This window comes from Propithecus coquereli, unplaced genomic scaffold (genome assembly GCF_000956105.1).
Source record: "Propithecus coquereli isolate 6110/MARCELLA unplaced genomic scaffold, Pcoq_1.0 Scaffold563, whole genome shotgun sequence".
In the NCBI taxonomy this organism is placed as follows: domain Eukaryota; kingdom Metazoa; phylum Chordata; class Mammalia; order Primates; family Indriidae; genus Propithecus; species Propithecus coquereli.
This window is the reverse complement of record NW_012151541.1, coordinates 948,183-966,932: the sequence shown is the minus strand read 5'-3', so window position 1 is coordinate 966,932 and position 18,750 is coordinate 948,183. Positions and strand designations below refer to the sequence as shown.

Below are 18,750 nucleotides of genomic sequence, written 5' to 3'. Positions count from 1 at the left end.
GCCAGAAGTTCGAGACCAGCATGGGCAACATAGCAAGACCCTGTCTCTGCAAAAAAATAAAAAATAAAATAAAATGCCTCAGCCCCATCCATACATATGGGACCATTTTCTGCACTTAGAAAACACCCTCCCTACCCCCGCCCCATAAGGCTTGGCTTCCTCTTGGAAGGGGTGGAGGCAGCCATTTGTAAACAACTTTCTTGGGTAGGGCCCTGGGCACATGGTACCAGGGCTGGCCTTTGAAACAGCTTCCCCTAACGTGCGGTTCCATGTCCTTCCCAGTCTCTGCTGCTCCTCCAGCCCCTTTTCTAACAGTTACTGCAAGAGCAAAACTGAAACAGGATCCAGAAGCAACAGGAAGGCCTCTCTGCTGTCTGCTCGCCAGGGGGCACCAGCGGCCACAAGAGGCCTCCCAGCCCGAGTGGGAAGGAACTGCCAGGCCAGCAGGTGGCAGTGCCCTTCTGGGACCCAAGTTGGGAAAGAGTCCAGGTACCCAGAGAAAGGGAGAAAAAAAAATTCCCTATCCCTTAAAGGCCCAGGTTCCATTTGTCCTTGAAGATCCAGCTGAAGGTGTCCCCCCTCCCACCCGCCAGGAGGCTCCCTTGACCCCTCAGATCCAGACGGGTGACCCTGCCCTGTTGCTGCCTCCGTGAGAAATGATTATACTGTCACAGGAGTGTTGTTTGACTCCTCCACAACCTTTCGGGGCAGGTATTTTAATCACCTTCGCATCCCCGGTGCTAGCAGCTGTTAAAAATAACCGGGATCAGCAAGAGGTGCTATACGAGCTAAAAGGAGGCACAGTCTCTAAGCTGCTTTTTTCCTAAAGTCAGTGAGCAATTCCCTTTCTACTTTGGATGAGACAAAAATGAGCTTTAGCTGAATGAGGCTGGATATGAGGAGAATTCTGAATGGGGACTAGCATGTACACGGAGTCTCCATGCAAGAGAAGGAACATATGTTGCTTTCTTGGACTGGGGCAGCTCGCGGTGGTTGTGGGAAGGCGGAACTCTTCAGAGGAAACAGCCCATAGGTGGCCGCTGGGGGTCCTATTTAGCCTGAGAATGCCAGAGGGATCGTTTCATTGTCCCCTCTGCCCATCGAGATACCCTTCCATCCCGCCCCCGGACCAGGGTGCCAGAGAAGATAGGAATATAGATTTTAATCATTGTGCTGCTGCTATTGACCAGAGTGCAATGAATCCATCTTTCGTGGATTTCGATGCCACAGTGTAAATGAGAAGGTGTCACGCAGAAACACTCTGGGGACCTTCCGTGATAAAAAAGGGCCAGGCGTCTGGTGGGTAGGGCATGACAGAAGGCGGAATGGAACGAAGAGAGACGAGGGGAGCAGACCCAGGGCTGGAAGTCTGCTCCCTCCCCATCGTCACATGTCCAGTAAGGACCCCAAGAGGAAGGGGGTCCTTCCTGCCAAGGCTGCTGGCCTGTCCATCCATGTGAGCCCTACTTCCCTTCCAACGCAGCCGCCTCTAGCTTCAAGTCCAATTCTTGCTGAGTACATGAGGTCCAGGGTGGGCCCATGGTTGACTACCTAATGGGGAAGGGATGTAGACCAAGGGAGAGGAAAGGGGTGTGGGATCCCCCACCAATCCTTCCCCCAAGAGACCCTCAAACAAGTTCAGAGCTGGGGAAAGGACAGCAGAGCAGCTCATCCTCTGGGTCAGAGCTGCCCCACCTGCCTCCTGGAGATGGGGTGGGGTGGGGTGGAACTGACAGGGGAGAGAGGCAGGAGAGATTCCTGCGCCTTTCTGTGCGGGAAGTGGGGACTCTCCCCGGAGATCAGCTCAGCCACAACCTGGGGCTGGTGGAGCCATGTGCACTTCTTACAGTTTTCTGGGGTGCATAGGGTTTGGAGATGGAGAGAGGTGACTTGGAGCCCCAGGGCCAGACCTCACTGGCTGCTAACAGGAGCTGGCACCCTGGGAAGTAGCCCAAACTGTTTTGACATTGTCATTCCTCATGTCAGAAGTAGAGTGATACGGTCCAGGGCAAAGGTGCTAGGCCAGGGACAGCTAGGAGTCAGAGACACACAGGGCTTCCACCGCGTCGCTCAGACCCTGGTTGACGCCCCCCACGGCCAGGAGGCAGTTCTTGATGATGACGCTGGAGCAGGCGCAGCGGGGCGTGAGCATGGCGGGGAGGATCTCCCATTTGTTCTTTCCCGGGTGGAAGGCTTCTGCCGTCTCCAGGACGGTGGGTTGGTTCCCTAACAGAGCCAAAGGAATCAGACCTTACAAAGGAGTCCAATCACCAATCCATGCTCCACGGTTACCTCCCCCCTTCCCTCCCTTGGGAACCCACAAGCAGAAGCTAAGCAGCCACAACTTCCTTGGCTACAGGATCACTCCCTCTTCCCTGAGCTGGGCCAGAGGCTTTTGTCAAGCAACCGCCTTGCCCTTTCTACTCTCTTTGTGTCTTTTCAACTCCTTAGAAGTACGCTTTCTTTCCCTACCCCTGGCTTTTCCCATGAGTTCTAGAGCAGTACCACCTCCCTCCTGCCTTTTACTAAAAAAGCTACCCACATGGTCTAGCTCACATAGTTCTTTCATGCAGGAGTAAAGTGGGAGTTTGTCTACACTAAGTGAATGTGGGGTGCCTGGGAGCCCTGCTGTCTGGACCTCTCTTGCCTGATGCTGTTGGACTTTTCACCCTTAGAGTCCTTCCTGCAAGATACCAACAATCTCTGGAGGGGTAATATATCAAATCCCAGATTCATTAGACCTTATGTAATCAGATTGCTTTCCTGCTCCATGATAGAGCTGGGTATCCAAGAAGAGATGGGTCAGAGAAGGACCAAGGCTAATCCCCTCCACAATTTGTCTCAAGTCCCTCCCAGATAGGGCCCCAGGGGTCTGTGCTCAGCAAGCCTGTGCTACATGGTTATTGGTATGCCCCTTATTCTCTCTGGGCCTCAGTTTCCCTGTGTAGGAGGACAGAAGGGCCACGTCTGTGGCCCATCTGTGGGTAGGTAATGTCCATGCTGATAGGGAGCATTTTGAATTCTTTGGAATAAAGCGGTAGGCAGGTGATGCGAAGGGAGCCAGTACCCTCTCCTGCACAAGCAAAGTGCCAAGGAACCACCAAGTGCCAGAACTACAATACATTCCAGCCTGGAAGGTCCAACCTTACCAAGTCCCCCGGCCACTATCACTCGTCCACCCAGAGAGCCGGCCACAAAGTCTGCCCGCCGTTTCTTGAGGAAGAATGAGCGTTCCATCTTCAGCCATCCCCCTAGGGGCCACAAATAAACGGTAGGATATAGAGAGAATTAGATGCTGGCTACCCTCGCCAAATACAGATTGAGTCCCAAGTAGCTCTCACCCTGGGCAGTGTCTGCCCTCCATTTACCCTTTGTGCTCAGGGAGTAAACAGCTCCTCCTGCTGGTTGAAATTCTCTGCGGCCACCACCCTCTCCCATGCTTGTTGCAATCTAAGGAACCATAATGCCCTATGATGAACCAGCTTGATACACCTGTGTTCTCATGGGCTCTAAGCTGGAGAGGAGGCTAATAGAGATAGTGAGGGTAGGAGTCAGGATTGTCCTGTTTGTCCATCGGTAAAAAGTGGGAAAATCCCTCCCTGAGCTGGTCCTGCACGGATATTGTAAGAAAAGACACAATAGGTAGAAAAGGCTTTGCTAAAAACATCCAGCCAAAGGGAGCTCTGTACAGATGACAGAATTGGATCCCAAGAGTAGCCCTGAGTGGAGAGCGGTGTTTAGATTTCTGAGAAGCTTGTCCAGCTGGGCGATTGGCCCTGGGAAGAGAGCTGGCATGTGGGTAAGGTGAGGGGAGCCAGCCAGAAGGAAGACAGGTAGCCAGTGCTTCCATGGGGGACCCCTGAGAGAGCGGGGCCGGGGGCTGGTGACCAGCTCACCCTGTTCCATGTCAAACACGTCCATCGTCCGCAGGAACTTGGGCTGCCGGTAGAGCCGACCCTGCCGCAGGCCTCCCAGGCTGTACAGGCGGTTGTCCAGGGTCACAAAGCTGGAGAAGGCCCGCTTATAGGGAATGTTGGGGAACTTGGTCCAGGAGCGAGTCTCGATGTCAAAGACCTCGAAGGCGTTGACTGCGTACTTGGACTGTCGTCCCCCTGGGGGCGGGAGCGGGGTGGAGGTTGGGCAGAAGGGGAGTCCCTGAGCGTAGGGATTGGGTTTCCCCTTCTGACTGTCACCCAGTCATACAGGAAGCTCCCGTGGGTGGGGCAGTGTGATTATCCCCCGGCGCCAGGGAGATGCTCAGCACACAGTCACTGCTTCCCACGGGAACGGACCCAAGAGAGGGAAGGAGGATAGATGTGGAACAGGTAACTCATCCTTACCTAGCACATAGATCTTGGAGCCTCGGAGGAAGGAGGTGGCAGCATATCTCGGAGTGGGCATGGGTGCCAGTGACACCCACATGTCCTTGAGCATATCATAGTGTTGGAGGTGGTTGTGTGGACGGAGGTCCAGGCCCATCCCACCTGCTGCGTATACTCGGTAATCTAAGAAGAAAGACGACACACACACACCCCTGGCTTAGCTCACAGGCACCATGAGACAGCCCACAACACCCATCCCCTGCCACGGCCAGGCCAAGTTCCCAACCACTGCTCTGCCTGAGCGAGCTATATCTATGTCATTGTGGCTGATGACACTGTTCAAAGTCCCTGCCATGGCTGAGCCTGGGTCTTCATGAAGCCATGGCAGGACTGCATGCCTTAGCCTTCCTGATGTCCAGTCCTCAGCGAGGTCCGAAACACTAAGGAACTCACAAACTCTACACCTGCCATCCCTGTGTTACCTGAAACACCTCCTCCTGGGAATCAATCCTCCTACCTACTCCACACTATCACTTCTGTGCCCAGTTCCTACTCATTCTCGCAGATTCGTCTCAGTGACCCTGAGCCGCAAGACTGGGCCAAGAGTACCTGCTCCATGCCTCCTGAGTGATGGCAGCTCCGTCACCCTACTTGCCACGTGTGACTGAGTAGTCTTTGTTTCTTCCAACAGATTGTAGGCTCTTGAGAGACTGTTAATCTGTAGTCCCAGAATCTGGCACATAGGCATGTAAATGCTTATTAAACTAACTTAAATCCATTCAATGCCATAGTTAAGAGGACAGACTTGATCACCACTTACTAGCTTTGTAACCTTGGGCCAGTGATTCAACCTCTCTGGGCCTCACACTGCTTTTCTCTAAAATGAGAATAATAACAGCACTTACCTCACTGGCCAGGCTGTGAGGATCAAAGGGATTAATGGATACAAAGCACCAATGGTAAGGACTCAATAAATGTTAGCTCTTAATCTTTCAGGACCATTAAGTGAGACCTGGGGAGGAAGAGGTACTCCTTCTCATGTGGGCCCTCCACCCGTCTCACTGGGAGGTCAGGGAAGCCCCATTCTGCACGAGAGTTTCTCTCTGGTCACCTTCATTGGTCAGACTCGGGCTCCTGAAGGGAGAGACCTGATCTTCTACTTCTTTCCATGCTCCCTGGGGTCTGGCACTGTGCCAGGGACAGAGCAGGTGCTCAGGAAATACTGGTTGCTGATCTATAGTGGACCTGATGGGCAGCGAGGACGGTTTAGCAGAAGGGGGAGGGAGAGAGAGGAGACAGAGGGAAGGTCACACCCCACTGCAAGCCTGTGCTGCCCAGTCAAGTGTGTCTGAACTTGGGCTCTCCTAACTCGCATTGAACCATTTCCCATTAACCCTTTGTGTTTTAGCAAAAGAGCTTTTGGAACCTCCTCTAGGCTGTACTAGGCTTGAAAAGAATGAAATGAGGGGCTTTGAGAAAGTAAAATGAAAAATTGTGAAACCACGTAGTCAGGACACGTATGCCCTGGGAACTTAGCGGACCTGGGCAAGGTGCTGCGGGAGCACAACCCTCGGGAACATTATGGTCTCCCTTGGCATCTCTGAGATTGGGAGGCAGAGGAGGTTGAAGGTGGTAAGAAGGTCCTAGAATCAGGTCCCAAATTCCTCCCAGTGGGGCCTGGCGATGCCACAAGGATAAAGTGATCATCCTCAGGACCCCAAGTAGGTGTGGAGGTGGTGGCATCTGCAAAGCAGGTTTCAGGGGCTGGGGTGTGGCGGTGGGAGCTGCAGTCGCTCCGCTGAACGCAGGGGTCTGCAGAGATATCGCACTAAACTCCGCAGCCCACCCTTCTGGCCTCTCTGCCCACCCTCAGCCCTGGCCCCACTTGCCTTTGGCCGTGACGGAAATGCCCATGGCGGCCTCTCGCAGCATGCTCCTCTTCTTCCACTTGCCCTCATCGATGTTGTACATCTCCACGACCTTCAGGGGCAGCTGATTGGTGCCCACACCGCCGACCACCATGATCCGCTTCCCCAGGGCAGTGACGGCCACCCCGGCCCGGGCTGTGGGCAGGGGAGGCAGCGCCGTCCATTGGTCAGCCTCGGGGGAGTAGACCTCAAAGCAGTCCATGGGGACGCCGTTGTCGTCACATCCCCCGATGGCATAGACCTGTCCCCCGGTCTCCAGCAGGGAGCAGTAGACCCGGCGGCTGGGCAGTGGTGCCAGGCGCTTCCACTGGAAGTCCTTGACGTTTGGCACCTCCATGGCAGCCCCGGGGACCCCGCCCGCCGCGCGCCCGGGCGCCAGGGGAGGTGCGAGCCCGGAGGTCCGCCGGCTACTCGGTGCCGGCTCCCGCGTCCCCTCTCGCCGCCTCCATCTCCTTCCCGAGCGCAGGCTCCCGCCCGACGCCGGCCAGCGCTTCACCGTCCCTCCAGCCTCAGCGGTCCGGCGGCGTCCGCGCCTGGCCCTGCAGGAGGAACCGGGCGACTCAAGGGCGCTGGCGGGCGCACGGGCGGGCTCCGCAGCCCCTCGCCAACTTTAAAGGGAAGACCGGGCGGCGGAGGGCGCCACCCTGCGGCGGCACCACGCCCTGCACCGCTTTGTCCCCGGCCCCCGCCCCGCCCGCCGCTCGGAAACCGCCTGAGCGCGGGGAGGCGGGGGCTTTCGGGTTCGGGGCTCCAGGCTGCCTCTCGGGGGAAGGAAGGAGTTAACATCTTTCGGCGTCGCCGCCTCCCTTCCCCCACGCCCCCTCCCCGCGAGCCGGGCGCCCACGCCCCCGCGCCACTTACACTGCGAGGCCGGAGGCGCGCGGCGGCGAGGCGCAGGCGACGCATTACCGGGGAGCCCGGAGCCCCCTCCCGGCGGCGTGGGGAGCAGGGGAGCGGCCGCTCTGTCCTTCCCCAGTCCGCACGCCGCTGTCACACATGCAGATGAGAATAAGTGAGCAGCAGGAAGGGGGAGCGGAGCCGCGCGCCGGGGAGGCCGGCGAGCCTGCTCCGCACCGCCCCGCACCTGTGCAGGAACCCGCGTGCGCCCCGCGGCAGAGCCGACCGTGACCTCTTTACATAAGCCCGGGCAGCGCCCGCCCCGCGGGGGAGGGACAGGGCCCAGGTGGCGGCGGGAGCGGCTCACCTTGTCTACAGGGTCAAGGAAAGCGGGGCACTACAGCCAAGTACCCAGATGACAGGACCAGACTCCCTCCAGTGTGGGGGCGGGCTTTTGTGTTTGTTTTGGATGAGGAGGCGGAGAGACCAATTACCCAGTTTATCTACAGTCCACAGACCCAGTTCGTGACAGGCTGGCTCAATTGCTTTGCTTTGGGGGAGGCATGATCATATGGCTTAACCTCATGGAAACAAGTTACGTGGGTGTGACTCACGCAGACCCGACACAGGTACATCCAAATATAACGAATACACCGACCTACACATATGCATAGCTTACACGTCCCCTCCCTGTCCCTCCCTCCGACTGAATAGACACATCCACAGCGAAACTGACAAACGCACGGTTAGACAAGTGGACACACAACCAGAGACACCAACACAGAAAGACGAACACATAGGTGGTCTTTCTCGCTCTGTCTCACACACACACGTGCACACACACACACACACACAGACACACGCATCACTACCATCATCCGTCTTCACACACTTCAGGAAGGAGAAACCTGATGACCAAATCTTGGTCCTTGGTACCAAGGCACAGGGCTTGACAGATAATCCTTCAAGCCTCTCTGTAACAGCCTTTCAGGACTGAAGTCCTAGGTAACAAAGGTGCCCGTGACACCAGAAGACCACTTGGTCTTGGACAGCAAGGTCTATGGGGTCCTTCTCCTACCTGGTTCCCTCCAAGATAGCCAAGTCTTGAAACACCCAGGCTTGGGAGGCTGACAGACCTGGGTTTGAATCCTGGCTCTGAAAATTATTTAGCTACTCTGACACTCAGTTTCTTGTATATATTTTAACTCGACTTTTTATTTTGAGAAAAATTATAAATTCTTATGCAGTTGTAAGAAAAAATACCTTTTACCCCAGTTTTCCCCAATGGTAACATCTAACAAAACTATAGTAGAACATATATTACAACCAGGGTATTGAAACTGATCAAAGACAGAACATGCCCATCACTACAAGGATCCCTCAGGCCCTTTTATACCCACACCTATTCCCCTCCTGCCCCTTCCTTCCCAGGCCCTGGCAACCACTAATTCGTTATCCATTTCCATAATCCTGTCATTTCGAGAACGTTATAGAAATAGAATCATACACTATGTAACCTTTTGGCATTGGCTTCCCCCCCCCCCAACATAATTCCCTGGAGATTCATCCAAGTTATTGCATGCATCAATAGTTCATCCCTTTTATTTCTGAGTAGCATTCCATGGTATGTATGTATCTTTGTCAGTTTTTGTGAAGATTAAATGAGATAATATTTTTCAAGTGTTCAGCATACCTTCTGACACATAACAGGGCCTAATAAATCTCTATTAATACCATGACTACTATCCAAAAAAAAAAAAACCGAGGAAAAGGAAAACTGAGAACAAACACAAACGTTTTGTCCCTTACTTAGAAATGACTTCCTGTGAGAAACAGAAGCCACAATTAGTATCTTGAGTTCTTGGCTTAAAAATTCTACTGTTTTTTAGTTTGAATTCTCTGTACTTACAAAGTAAGTACCTCTAGAACCGTCACAGAGGAAGAATGTGTTCTGTTTTCTCTATTCAATAAGAACTCATCAATTTCAAAGAATGTGGTCTGAGTTAATGAAATTTCACAGGAAATAGCAAATATTTCCCTCTCTTCCTAGGAATCTCTATCTGCCGGGAGGAATAGGGAACAAACCTTTACCTCAACTTGAATCGTCATCGCAAAATCAGAACCGGGTGATCAGGAAGATTGAAGCCATAGACCTTCCTCAAAGCAGCTTGGTGGAATCCGTCTTCAGCTCTTTTGTCTCCTGAGCTGTGTGCCAAGGCAGTGAGGCAAGACTTCTTGTGCCCCCATGCGCCCCAGCTGGGGCAGCTTAATAAGCAGATATACAGAGTTCCACAGGACGAGCTTTGTGCTTGTGTTACTGATTGAGACAAATGAAGCCCTTGCATATCCATTTTCTCATAATCTTACAACAGCCCTGGAGAGGTGGCCAGGGCAGGTGTCAGTGCCCACGCTCTACAGATGAGGAATCTGAGACTTAGTGAAACGAAGTGACTTACTTATGACCATGCAAGCCATTCAGGGCGGGTCTAGGTCATCACAATCAAATCACAAATGAAAGAATTGTGCATTATTAAGGAAACCAAGCTGTTTCACTCTCAACTGGCTTCTGGCTTTTTGTCCAACTGTGGCGAAGAAAGAAGCTGAGACCGTCCGAGGGGATTCCAGCCACTGCCCGTACTGCTTGTGCCGGGCAGCACAGCTAGGGCAGCACTGGAATACAGCCCCGGAATAGGCCCTGTTCCACCCTGCGCTCCTCTCCTGCAGGCACCACCCTCTACGCAGACCATGGGATCTAGGGACTTGGACCCTTGGAAAAGTACTAAGAACAGGATGTCTTCCAGGCTGTGGCCTAATTGCTTGTTCTAGAAGTCCTGGCTTCTCTCCATCTACCCCACTCCTTCCCCCATGGCTCTTCCTCCCAGCCAGGTGACATCCTTTAGTTCTTACATTGAGTGCACATTGAGGAAGCTTGTAACCTAGCAACCGCCACTTAAGATTCCCTGAGTCACCTATGGTTTCCATGCCTGGGCTGAGGGCACCACGCTGGGGCCTTAAGGAGTGCTAAGCAGAGGGGGACAGTCCAGTGACTCTTGATCTCTCACCATCCTATTCTAGTGTGTAATTATTTTCCTGGTCAGGAAGTTCTTCCTCATGTCAAACCTAAATCCTTTTTGTTCTAAGATCTGGCATAGCATTGGATCTGGGTTTCTCTTCTTTCTTAGAGTGTATGACTTTTTGCCTTCATTACAAGGTAGGAGTGGGTGGTTGGGGAAGTATCATAAGGCCTCTAAAGGTTAGGCTTTTGGTACTGTGGAGTCTTTGTTATTGTGATATTGATGCATCAATCAAACTTGGGGATGCTCAGCTCCAGAAAAAGTCATTCAGTCATTTTTTTAGAGATGGGTCTCGCCATGTTGCCCAGGCTGGACTTGAACTCCTGGGCTCCAGTGATCCTCCTGCCTCAGCCTCCCAAGTATCTGGTCTATAGGGGTGCACCACACCCAGCTCAGTACATTTTTTTTTTTTTTTGGAAAGTCACATCTTGGATTTGTTGAGGTCTAATTTACACACAATAAAATGAAGTTTTACTCATTTTCTGTGGAGTGTCTGTTAGGTATTCGGCACTTTCCTGCCTTCACCAAACTTTGTGATAGGTTAGGGGGAGGTTGGCGGTGTGAGGGGAGGACAGTTTTCCCCCAGGAAGCTAGGCAGATTCTTAGTGTAGCAGGCCAAGGATGGAATAACTGTGGGTGGGGTTCCAAGGGCCTGGTGGAGTTCCAAGTATAGGGGACATTTTGGGGGGTGGGGGAAAGAGGACTTGTTTAACTATTAGTTGCTGCAGCAGCTCCTTCTCCCGTCCCAGAAATACCCTTTACCCTCCTGTCGGGGGCACCACCAGACTGCCCTCTTCGGTGTACCACACTGGCTGGAGGGACACACCAGGAGTTCCCTTCTCTACGTAGTTCTCTTTCCGCAGTGCTCCACAGATCATAGGGTAGTGGGTGAGTGTGTGGACTCTGGAGTCAAACAGACTGGGTCTGAATCCTGGCTCAGCTACCTCCTAGCTATATGATTATGAAGAAGTATGTCCCTGAATCTCAGTTTCCTCATTTGTGAAAGAGGGTAAGAAAACCTACTCCAATCCTCCTGCCTCAGTTTCCCGAGTAGTTGGGACTATAGGCGTGCACCACCATGCCTGGCTAAGTTTTCTATTTTTTGTAGAGACAGGGTCTTGCTGTTGCTCCTGCTGGTCTTGAACTCCCGGCCTCAAGCAATCCTTCCACCTCCCCAAAGTGCTAGGGTTATAGGCATGAGCCACCGCACCGGACCAAGAAAACCCACTTTCTAGAATTGTGGGAGGAAGCAGATGCCAGGCATAGTTCCTGGGCACGTACTAGGTACCCCATAAAGGCTAGCTCTCCCCTTTGTGATGGCAAGTTTCTGTTTCTCTAACTTCCTGTGAATTCAGGCTAGTGTGCCCCCAGTAGCAGGTGCTAATCTCACAAGGTGGGCAGCCTTACCAGGGCCCCCGCCCTCCTTTGGCCGACCATTTCTGGGCCAATTCTTGGACAGGATATCTTTCGTCCTAGCTAGCTGAAATTTCTTCTGCTGCAGCCTAAACTGCATTCTAATCTGGAGAACAGCTGGCGCCCTTCCTTTGGATAATCACCTTCTCATTCCTAACCAGAAGATTGGTCCCCATTTAGGGGGTGGGGAGTGAGGATGACTCATCCAATTAGGACTGAGGCTGCTGGCAGACCAAGGGAAGGGTAGGCTCCTCCCCCAGCATGGAAAAGCCTCGTTAGGGCCTCCCTCCAACCCAGTCCCAGCATCAGCCCAGAGGAAGGATTTAGGGCTCACGCGGGCTTGATGGGAGATGGCAGGACACAGTTGCGAGCCGTCAGAACCACGACCTGCATCTGTTCACGGCGGCAGTGCCGCCCTAGGGGTAGAGGTCTGGGGTCCCACAGAATGACCTTAGCTATTCGGGCTCCTGTCCGGACCGCAGAGCCTTGAGTAGAGAGTTGAGGTAGCCACATTCCTCCAACAACCTGCCCTGCTCCCTCCCCCGCAGGGCATCCAGCATGTTGCCTGGAACAGGAAGGGACTCGATGGGTCTCAGTTAAGGAACGCATCTGCCCACCTGGGAGCACCTCCCTGCCTAGCTAGGCACCCCTGGGACACTGGAAGGTGGATCCCAGGTGTGGACGATGGGTGGGGGGAAGGGGCTATCGTGGTTTCCAGACTCAGGAGCTGCACGATCTAGGAAACAAAGGGCTGGGGAGCCTCACACTCCTCCGCTGTAGCGTGCAGGGTGACAATGACGTGGGAAGGGAAACCTCTGACAAACCTTGGCTACTTCCCTGTGTGCACTGAGGAAACTGTGAGAGGACACGGGGTTGATAATAAAGCCCGAGGATCTGGGTTATAAAGAAGGAAGAATTCCCTGAGCAGCAGCATCAGAAACTAGTGAGGTGAGAGGCCTCGGAGCCAGCTGCTCTACTGCCGCCTCTGGGACGTACTGGACATATTTAACAGGACAGACACAGGACTGGGAGTCAGGAGACCTCTGCTCCGCCCGCATTTCGTCATAACCGGTCTGTGCAACTCTGGGCAAGTCATGGCCATTGTGGTGTGTTTACAATCAGGAGGAAGGAAGGTGAAGAAGCGCAGCTGGGGGTCCCTCCCCGCTGGGGTGTCCTTTCCTCCCAGGGGTACTACAGAGGGAGGAAAGCCATAAAGAAAGAAGCGTTTAGCCATAGTGACAAAGCAGCACATTCTAGAATGGCCATCCTCACATTCTTCCAGGTGATACAATCAGAGGTCTGGCCCTACCTGCTCTTGTGGGCACTGCTAGCTACCCAAGGTCCAGTGAGGACTTCAGCAGGGGCTTCTCCTGGCCCTGCTGCTGCCATCACCCTCATTTCCCTCCAATCGGCGCAGGACAGGTGGGGCCGGGGCGGGGCTTGTGACAGCTGCGGCTGTGGCTAATGGGCTGTCTCCTTGTAGACCTTGGGCACCCACCTGGAAGCCTGATCCTGTTTCCTGTTGGGTTCTGACCTCTCTGGGTACCGGCTGTCTTCCATGGCAGTCAGGACTCAACAGGGGACTCAAGGGCTCACATCATCCCAATCTGGCTCTTCCTCTAAAAGTGAAAATGTGCCCATTTGTCCCAGGTCACTAGGCTGGGGCCTTGGCTGGGCGCTGGGGCTACTCGGGGGCCTTATCCTCACCCTTCTGCAGAGGACAGCAGAGCCTTCGTGGGGCAGCTCTGCAGGCCGGGGGAAGAAGCAGCAGGCCACTCGGACATGGCTCTTTAAATGCCCATTAGTAAGTTAATATGGCCATTTCCAGAGTCAGCAGCGTCCTCCATTCTTCTTAATTAAAAACAGCTCCGCGTCCTGGCAGAGCTGAGAGAGGGCCCTGAATGATTTACGCACCGGCCCTGATGCTTCCAGCTGGGAAATCGGCAAGGAAGATTGATTGGCAGATGGGCCAGCCTGCCTGTCACGGATGGTGTGCGTGCCGGTGCCCCTGTGCACGCGTGTGCCCCCGCTGCTGTGGGGGGCTGGCTCTCCTGCCGGCGGGCTCTGAGTGAGCAGGGCCACCGGGCTCTGCAGGCACAGAGGTAGGGCCTGCCAGGAATAAAAGGCTGAACGAAAGGCTGGCCTGCTTACCCCTGCCACCGGGTCCCTCTTCCTAGCTAAACTACCCTATCTGGACGACGAAAGCTCATCTATTGTCTTGTCTCTACCCAGGAGAGAAATGGGCCGCTCCCGGGAGATGCCTCTTGTTTCCAGGCGGATATTTCTCAGCTGGTACGTAACATGTATTGGCTTCTGCTTGATCGTTACTGCTCGCATTGAGAAGTGGATTTCTCGTGGCCCAGCTCCCCTTCCTTGCCTCCCTTGTAGCACCAAATTTTGTCTGACCCTGACGTCCAGGGCCATCCAAGCCTCTGGGTCCTTTACAGGGCTGGGAAGCGAATGTGAGGCCACAAGTTGGACTGGTGTGAGGTGACACTCAGCTTGGGCCCGTAGGGAGCTGACAAGTGAGAGCAGCCAGCCTCGGAGGTCCCAGGCCTCTGCCTCTCCCTGCCAGGGCTTGGGGCAGCCTCCTTGTCCAGCCCACGCCTCTGCTCATCTCTGGGAGTCCACCAGCCTCCGTGGGTGCCCGAGAGGCAGGTCCAGCTCACCCTCCAGTGGGAAAGAGGGGCCTGTTCACTGGGGACGGGATCTGTGCAGAGGTAGGGAGTGGCTTTTGCTCTCTCCTCACCTCTCCCCTTCTCCTCTGGCACTTCACATCACACACGCACACACATACACACACACACATGCGCACACACATGTATGCACATGTGCCCTCCTCCCCAGAGGCTCCAGAGCAAGGACCAGTCAGAGAGGCGCATTGAAGAGGAGGGGCGGGGCCTGGAGAGCAGGCATCATCAGTGCCCTGCTTCCATCCCTGCTCCCAAGGGGGACGGGCAATCTGCCACACAGCAAGGTCGCCATCTGGTGTGCTGACCTGTGTCCCTCCGTGCTAGAGACAGAGAGAAGGAGGGGACACATGATGGGCTGGCGAGTGGGTTGTGTATGTGTGTCTAGGAATAGTTGAGAGTCCAGAAAGGTGGGAACCAGGCTAAGCTTTGGGTGACTCAGAGGGTCTGCGTGTCCTCTGCCAGTAGGCACTCCCAGGGCGGGCAGGTGTGCACCCGAGGAGGGCGGAGGAGCCCCAGGGAGCCCGCATTGCTTTCCTAGTTGAGGACAGGGGGGCAGGGCCTGAGCCTTTGAGCCCCCTCCTGTAGCCTGTCACCAGGGGAATGTGGCTGCCTGCTTGGTGCCCAGGAGCCACCAGTCCTTCCCTGGACATCACTAGGCCAGAAGCCAGAGACACTTTTATTCACAGACTGACCTGATGGCTGGCACCCCAGGAGGAGCCACCACCAGGGATCCTGTGTGTCCTTTGTTCCTCGCAGTCCTGGCCCAGAAAAGGCTGTTTCCTTCCTTGGATGCCATCCCTCCCCTGCCGTCCCCGGCCCAGGAGCTCTGCTCTGAGAGAGTTCTTGATGCAAGTTCCCCAAACCACAGGTAAGACCTTAGCGCAGGAGTCGGCAAACCGCGACTGAGGCCACATCTGGCCCGCTGCCTGTTTTTGTCTGGCCTGCGATCTAAGAACAGTTTTTGCATTTTTAAATCATTGGGGGAAAAAAAATCAAAAGAAAAATATTTCGGGATACGTGAAAGCGATAGGAAATCCACACTTCAGCGTCTATAAATAAAGTTATATTGGAACACGGCCACGCGCATTCGTTTACGTGTTGTCAGTGGCAGCTTTCCCGTGGCAACGGCAGAGTGGCGTGGTTGCGACAGGGAGAGCCTGGCCCGCAGAGCGGAAAATATTTACTATCTGGCTCTTTACAGAAAAATTGGTCCCCTCCCCCGACCTGCGGCTATTTTAGGGGAGCAAGAGGAACGCCTCCTTGTTCCTGATAACTCCCTCCATGCTCACCTTGACACGTTAGGTCGGCACAGCAATATCTGGTGGCACTGGGGAGAAATGAACATTTCTGGACACTCACTGTATGTGTACCAGACACATTTTCTCTGTTTATCACATAATCTTCATAACAATCCTCAGCGAAACCAGCACTAGTAGCCCCATTTATGTTACGAAGGCACAGGGAGACTAGGAAACTGGCCTAAGCTCTTACATCTAGGTGGAAGAGGATCCCGGATTAAAACTCGGATCTGTCTGACTCCAAAGCCCGTACCCTCTCCAGGCCACCGTGATTCAGCAGCCCCAGTGAGGACCCGCCCAAATGGCTGCTGGCTTGGGCACCCTGTGAGCAGACAGGGGAATTGGGACTTGGGCTATAGGGACCCAGGCCCTGCCTCCGGCTCCCTGAGCCTCAGAGCCAGGTCCTCAGGTGAGGGTAGTCTGGGCCGCAGGCTGCAAATCAACAACAGTGACAGAGGTGACAACACCACATCCGTGCCACCTCCCTCCTCCTCCCTGCTTCCTCATCCTTTGCTATCTATTTTCATCACTTATTAGCTTTCTTTCAGGAAGATTCAATTTGCATTTAAATAGAAAATCTCCGGAACGACTCTGATATAACGTTAAGGTGCTAATTACAAATTCATTCCTCTTGAAATATTAAGGCACTTCGGTTCATCTCAGGGGTGACAGAAGGCGGCAGGAAAGCTTGGTATTGATGTGTGATGAATATTGAACTGTTTACAGCAAAGCGCTTACAACCCCTCACCAGCAGAGGGCGGAGAGGAGATGTTCTCAAGACCTATCAGGGCAGTCAGTGTCTTGGGAGCCTAAAATCAACCAAAATTAAATGTCCAACAGCAATAACCCTTGAGAGAAGCTGGAAGATGCCCAGTGAGAGGGCAGCCTCTGGGGTGGGGGGTGGGGTGCACCCGGAAGTGCTCCGGTTGCCAGTTTCCTGAGTTGCTTTAAGAGTCTCAAGGCAGGGTGCGTGCCTGTCTATCCACCACTCTTTCCATCACCAAGTCCAATGGCTGGCATTCAGCGGGGACTCAGGAATATCCAGCGAATGAATGAATGAGTGAGCGATTCATTTAATCATTATGGGAGATCATTCGTTCTGCTACCGTGATGAGTCAGGTCTGCCTACGTCTCCCCCAGGGCCATGCAGACGACATGTGAATCCTCCTCTGTCTTGAAGAACAGTACTTTGCATTTTACATACTGCTTTATAATTTCACATTCATACGCAATAGTTAATAATTATAGTGAAATTGTGAGATAAGTCAAGTTTTATTATTCCTGCTTCATCGATGGGAAAACAAACCCAGAGAGGTAAAGACAGTAGCCTCAGAGCAGCCGCTTTGATTTGAAACTCAGCCAGGACTCGAACCCTGGTCTCAGGCTCCCAGCCCAGCTCTCTTTCGAGTTCACACTCCCCCCTTGTGCTAGTGCTGGGGTGGTTCTTCCGGTCTTCGCAGTGTCACACCCCAAACTTGGCCCTTGCTGCCAAGATGCTGGGAGCCCAAAGTCCAGCCCAGCCTCTCAGCCAGGCTTACCGCCTGGGCTCCAGCCAACCACTCTGCTAGCTGACGCCCAACCCCCGTTTCATTCCCTGCCTCTGCCCTCGGCTTTGTGCTTTCTGCTTCAGATGCTCACCCCTGCTTGTTGCAATCCCAGTCATCCTTCAGCGCCCGGCCTGAATGCCGCCTCCTCCAGGCCGCGCATGATCCCTGCAGGCAAGAGTCATTTTCCCCATGTTTCCATAGAACTTCGTCTTGACCTGTTGGCACTTACCACTGCCTTGCCTGGCAATGACCACCGCCAATATTATCAACACTAGGCCAAATTCTTTACATGTTTTGTATAATTTGAACCTCATAAGAACTTAATAACCACAATAATAGTTAACAAGCATATGGTGCTTATTGTGTGTCATAAACTGATCTAAGTTTTGTGCATGTGTGTGTGTGTATATAATTTAGCCTATAAGGTAGGCACTATTATTATTAGCATTCTACAGATGAGGAAACTGAGACTTAGAGAAGTTAAGTGACTTGACCAAGGTCAAACAGCCAGAATGGGATGTGAAATTCAGCTTGCCTGGCCCCAGAGTCCACACACCCGTCTATGTATCAATAGCTATTCTCTCTTTCCTACTGGATGGTAAGCATTTTGAAGGCAGGAACCGTGTTATATGTCATTCTTGTCAAAGCACAGCCCCTTTACGGCCAAGCGCAGCAACTTGCACATGATACATATTGCATCAGTTGATCTGAATTTGGACCAGACGCCACAAGTCCTGGATGTTGGCTGGATGTTGGCCAGTCTGTGCCCTGGACAGTGATCTTTGAAGTTAATTAGCTGGGTTAAAACCAGATGGGAAAGAACCTTTAACGTCAAAGCCAGAGAGGCCCAGCTAAGGAGGAAAAGCCCTTAGAGACCCTTGCCCCTCCCTGACCCCCATGCCAGCCTGTCTGGGCCGGGCAGCCCTCCTGTCACTAACATCACTGCCTGCTTCCCACAAGCAGGCACTTGAAATGCTGAGATGTCACCCTGCATAGATGCATTGAAATACAACTTACCTGACCAGGAGGAAAAGGAGGGCATCCGGTGATCATCTGCAAAAGAAAGGGAGGGAAGGGGAGGGGGCCGAAGAGGGTCAGGCAGGTGTTGGCTCTGAGGCTGCCCTAGGAGCAGACTGGGGGCAGAGTTGGCAGGGTCCCCTGGGTCCCTAGGGCTTCCTCCACGATTGGCGAGTCCAGTGCTGCTGCCTCCGGCTGATGAACTGGGATGAAGCCAGGCTCCATGCAGAGGGCGTGGGGCCAGCCCGGCCCGAATGCGCAGAAGCCTGGGGGTCCCTGAGCTCCAGGAGGTGGGACCCCCCCACCAAGAGGGCCTCCGCCCGCTAGCCAGAGCCCGGCGTCTGCGAGCGCCTCTCCCTCCACTGAATCTCAGCTGCAAGGACCCGCTCTGTGAGGAGAGAGGGTGAGGGGGCGGACATGCTCACACACACAGACAATAACTGCCATGGAAACTAACCAACAAAAAGAAGATTTAGGGAGCCGGACTCCTCTGCCAGATGGGAGAGAATGGAGGGAAGAGAGAAAGGGGCCGTCCTTTGCAAGGCTGCCAGTTATGCAAAGGGCAAGTGGCCACCTGAGCCCTGATCCAACAACTGCAGATTTTCTCCCCTTTGAGTTGGG

At 53.8% G+C, this 18,750-nt stretch overlaps 1 protein-coding gene across 2 annotated transcripts; it reads right to left on the bottom strand.

The window, feature by feature from the left end:
- Positions 1 to 1,147: 1,147 nt before the first annotated feature.
- On the bottom strand, positions 1,148 to 18,508 carry KLHDC8A (kelch domain containing 8A). 2 transcript variants are annotated; one of them, XM_012657847.1, is made up of 6 exons: positions 18,130 to 18,508; positions 6,212 to 6,789; positions 4,341 to 4,505; positions 3,897 to 4,112; positions 3,150 to 3,251; positions 1,148 to 2,226 (listed from the first exon to the last, which is right to left on the bottom strand). In XM_012657847.1, the coding sequence occupies exons 2-6, from the start codon at positions 6,585 to 6,587 to the stop codon at positions 2,033 to 2,035; spliced, it is 1,053 nt and encodes a 350-aa protein (XP_012513301.1). In that variant the 5' UTR covers positions 6,588 to 6,789; positions 18,130 to 18,508; the 3' UTR covers positions 1,148 to 2,032. The 2 variants fall into 2 exon arrangements, with proteins under 2 accessions (XP_012513301.1, XP_012513299.1); XM_012657845.1 differs by lacking the exon at positions 18,130 to 18,508 and adding an exon at positions 7,112 to 7,359 and having other exon boundaries at positions 1,150 to 2,226.
- Between the last annotated feature and the right edge of the window lie 242 nt (positions 18,509 to 18,750).

Bases quoted from the DNA above. Each gene is read 5' to 3' on its own strand.
- KLHDC8A (XM_012657847.1), bottom strand. From the start codon at position 6,587: ATGGAGGTGCCAAACGTCAAGGACTTCCAGTGGAAGCGCCTGGCACCA. The intron at 4,506-6,211 runs GCAAGTGGGGCC...CTTTCTTCTTAG, and splicing joins CATTTCCGTCACGGCCAAAG to ATTACCGAGTATACGCAGCA. The intron at 3,252-3,896 runs GTGAGCTGGTCA...TGTGGCCCCTAG, and splicing joins CGTGTTTGACATGGAACAGG to GGGGATGGCTGAAGATGGAA.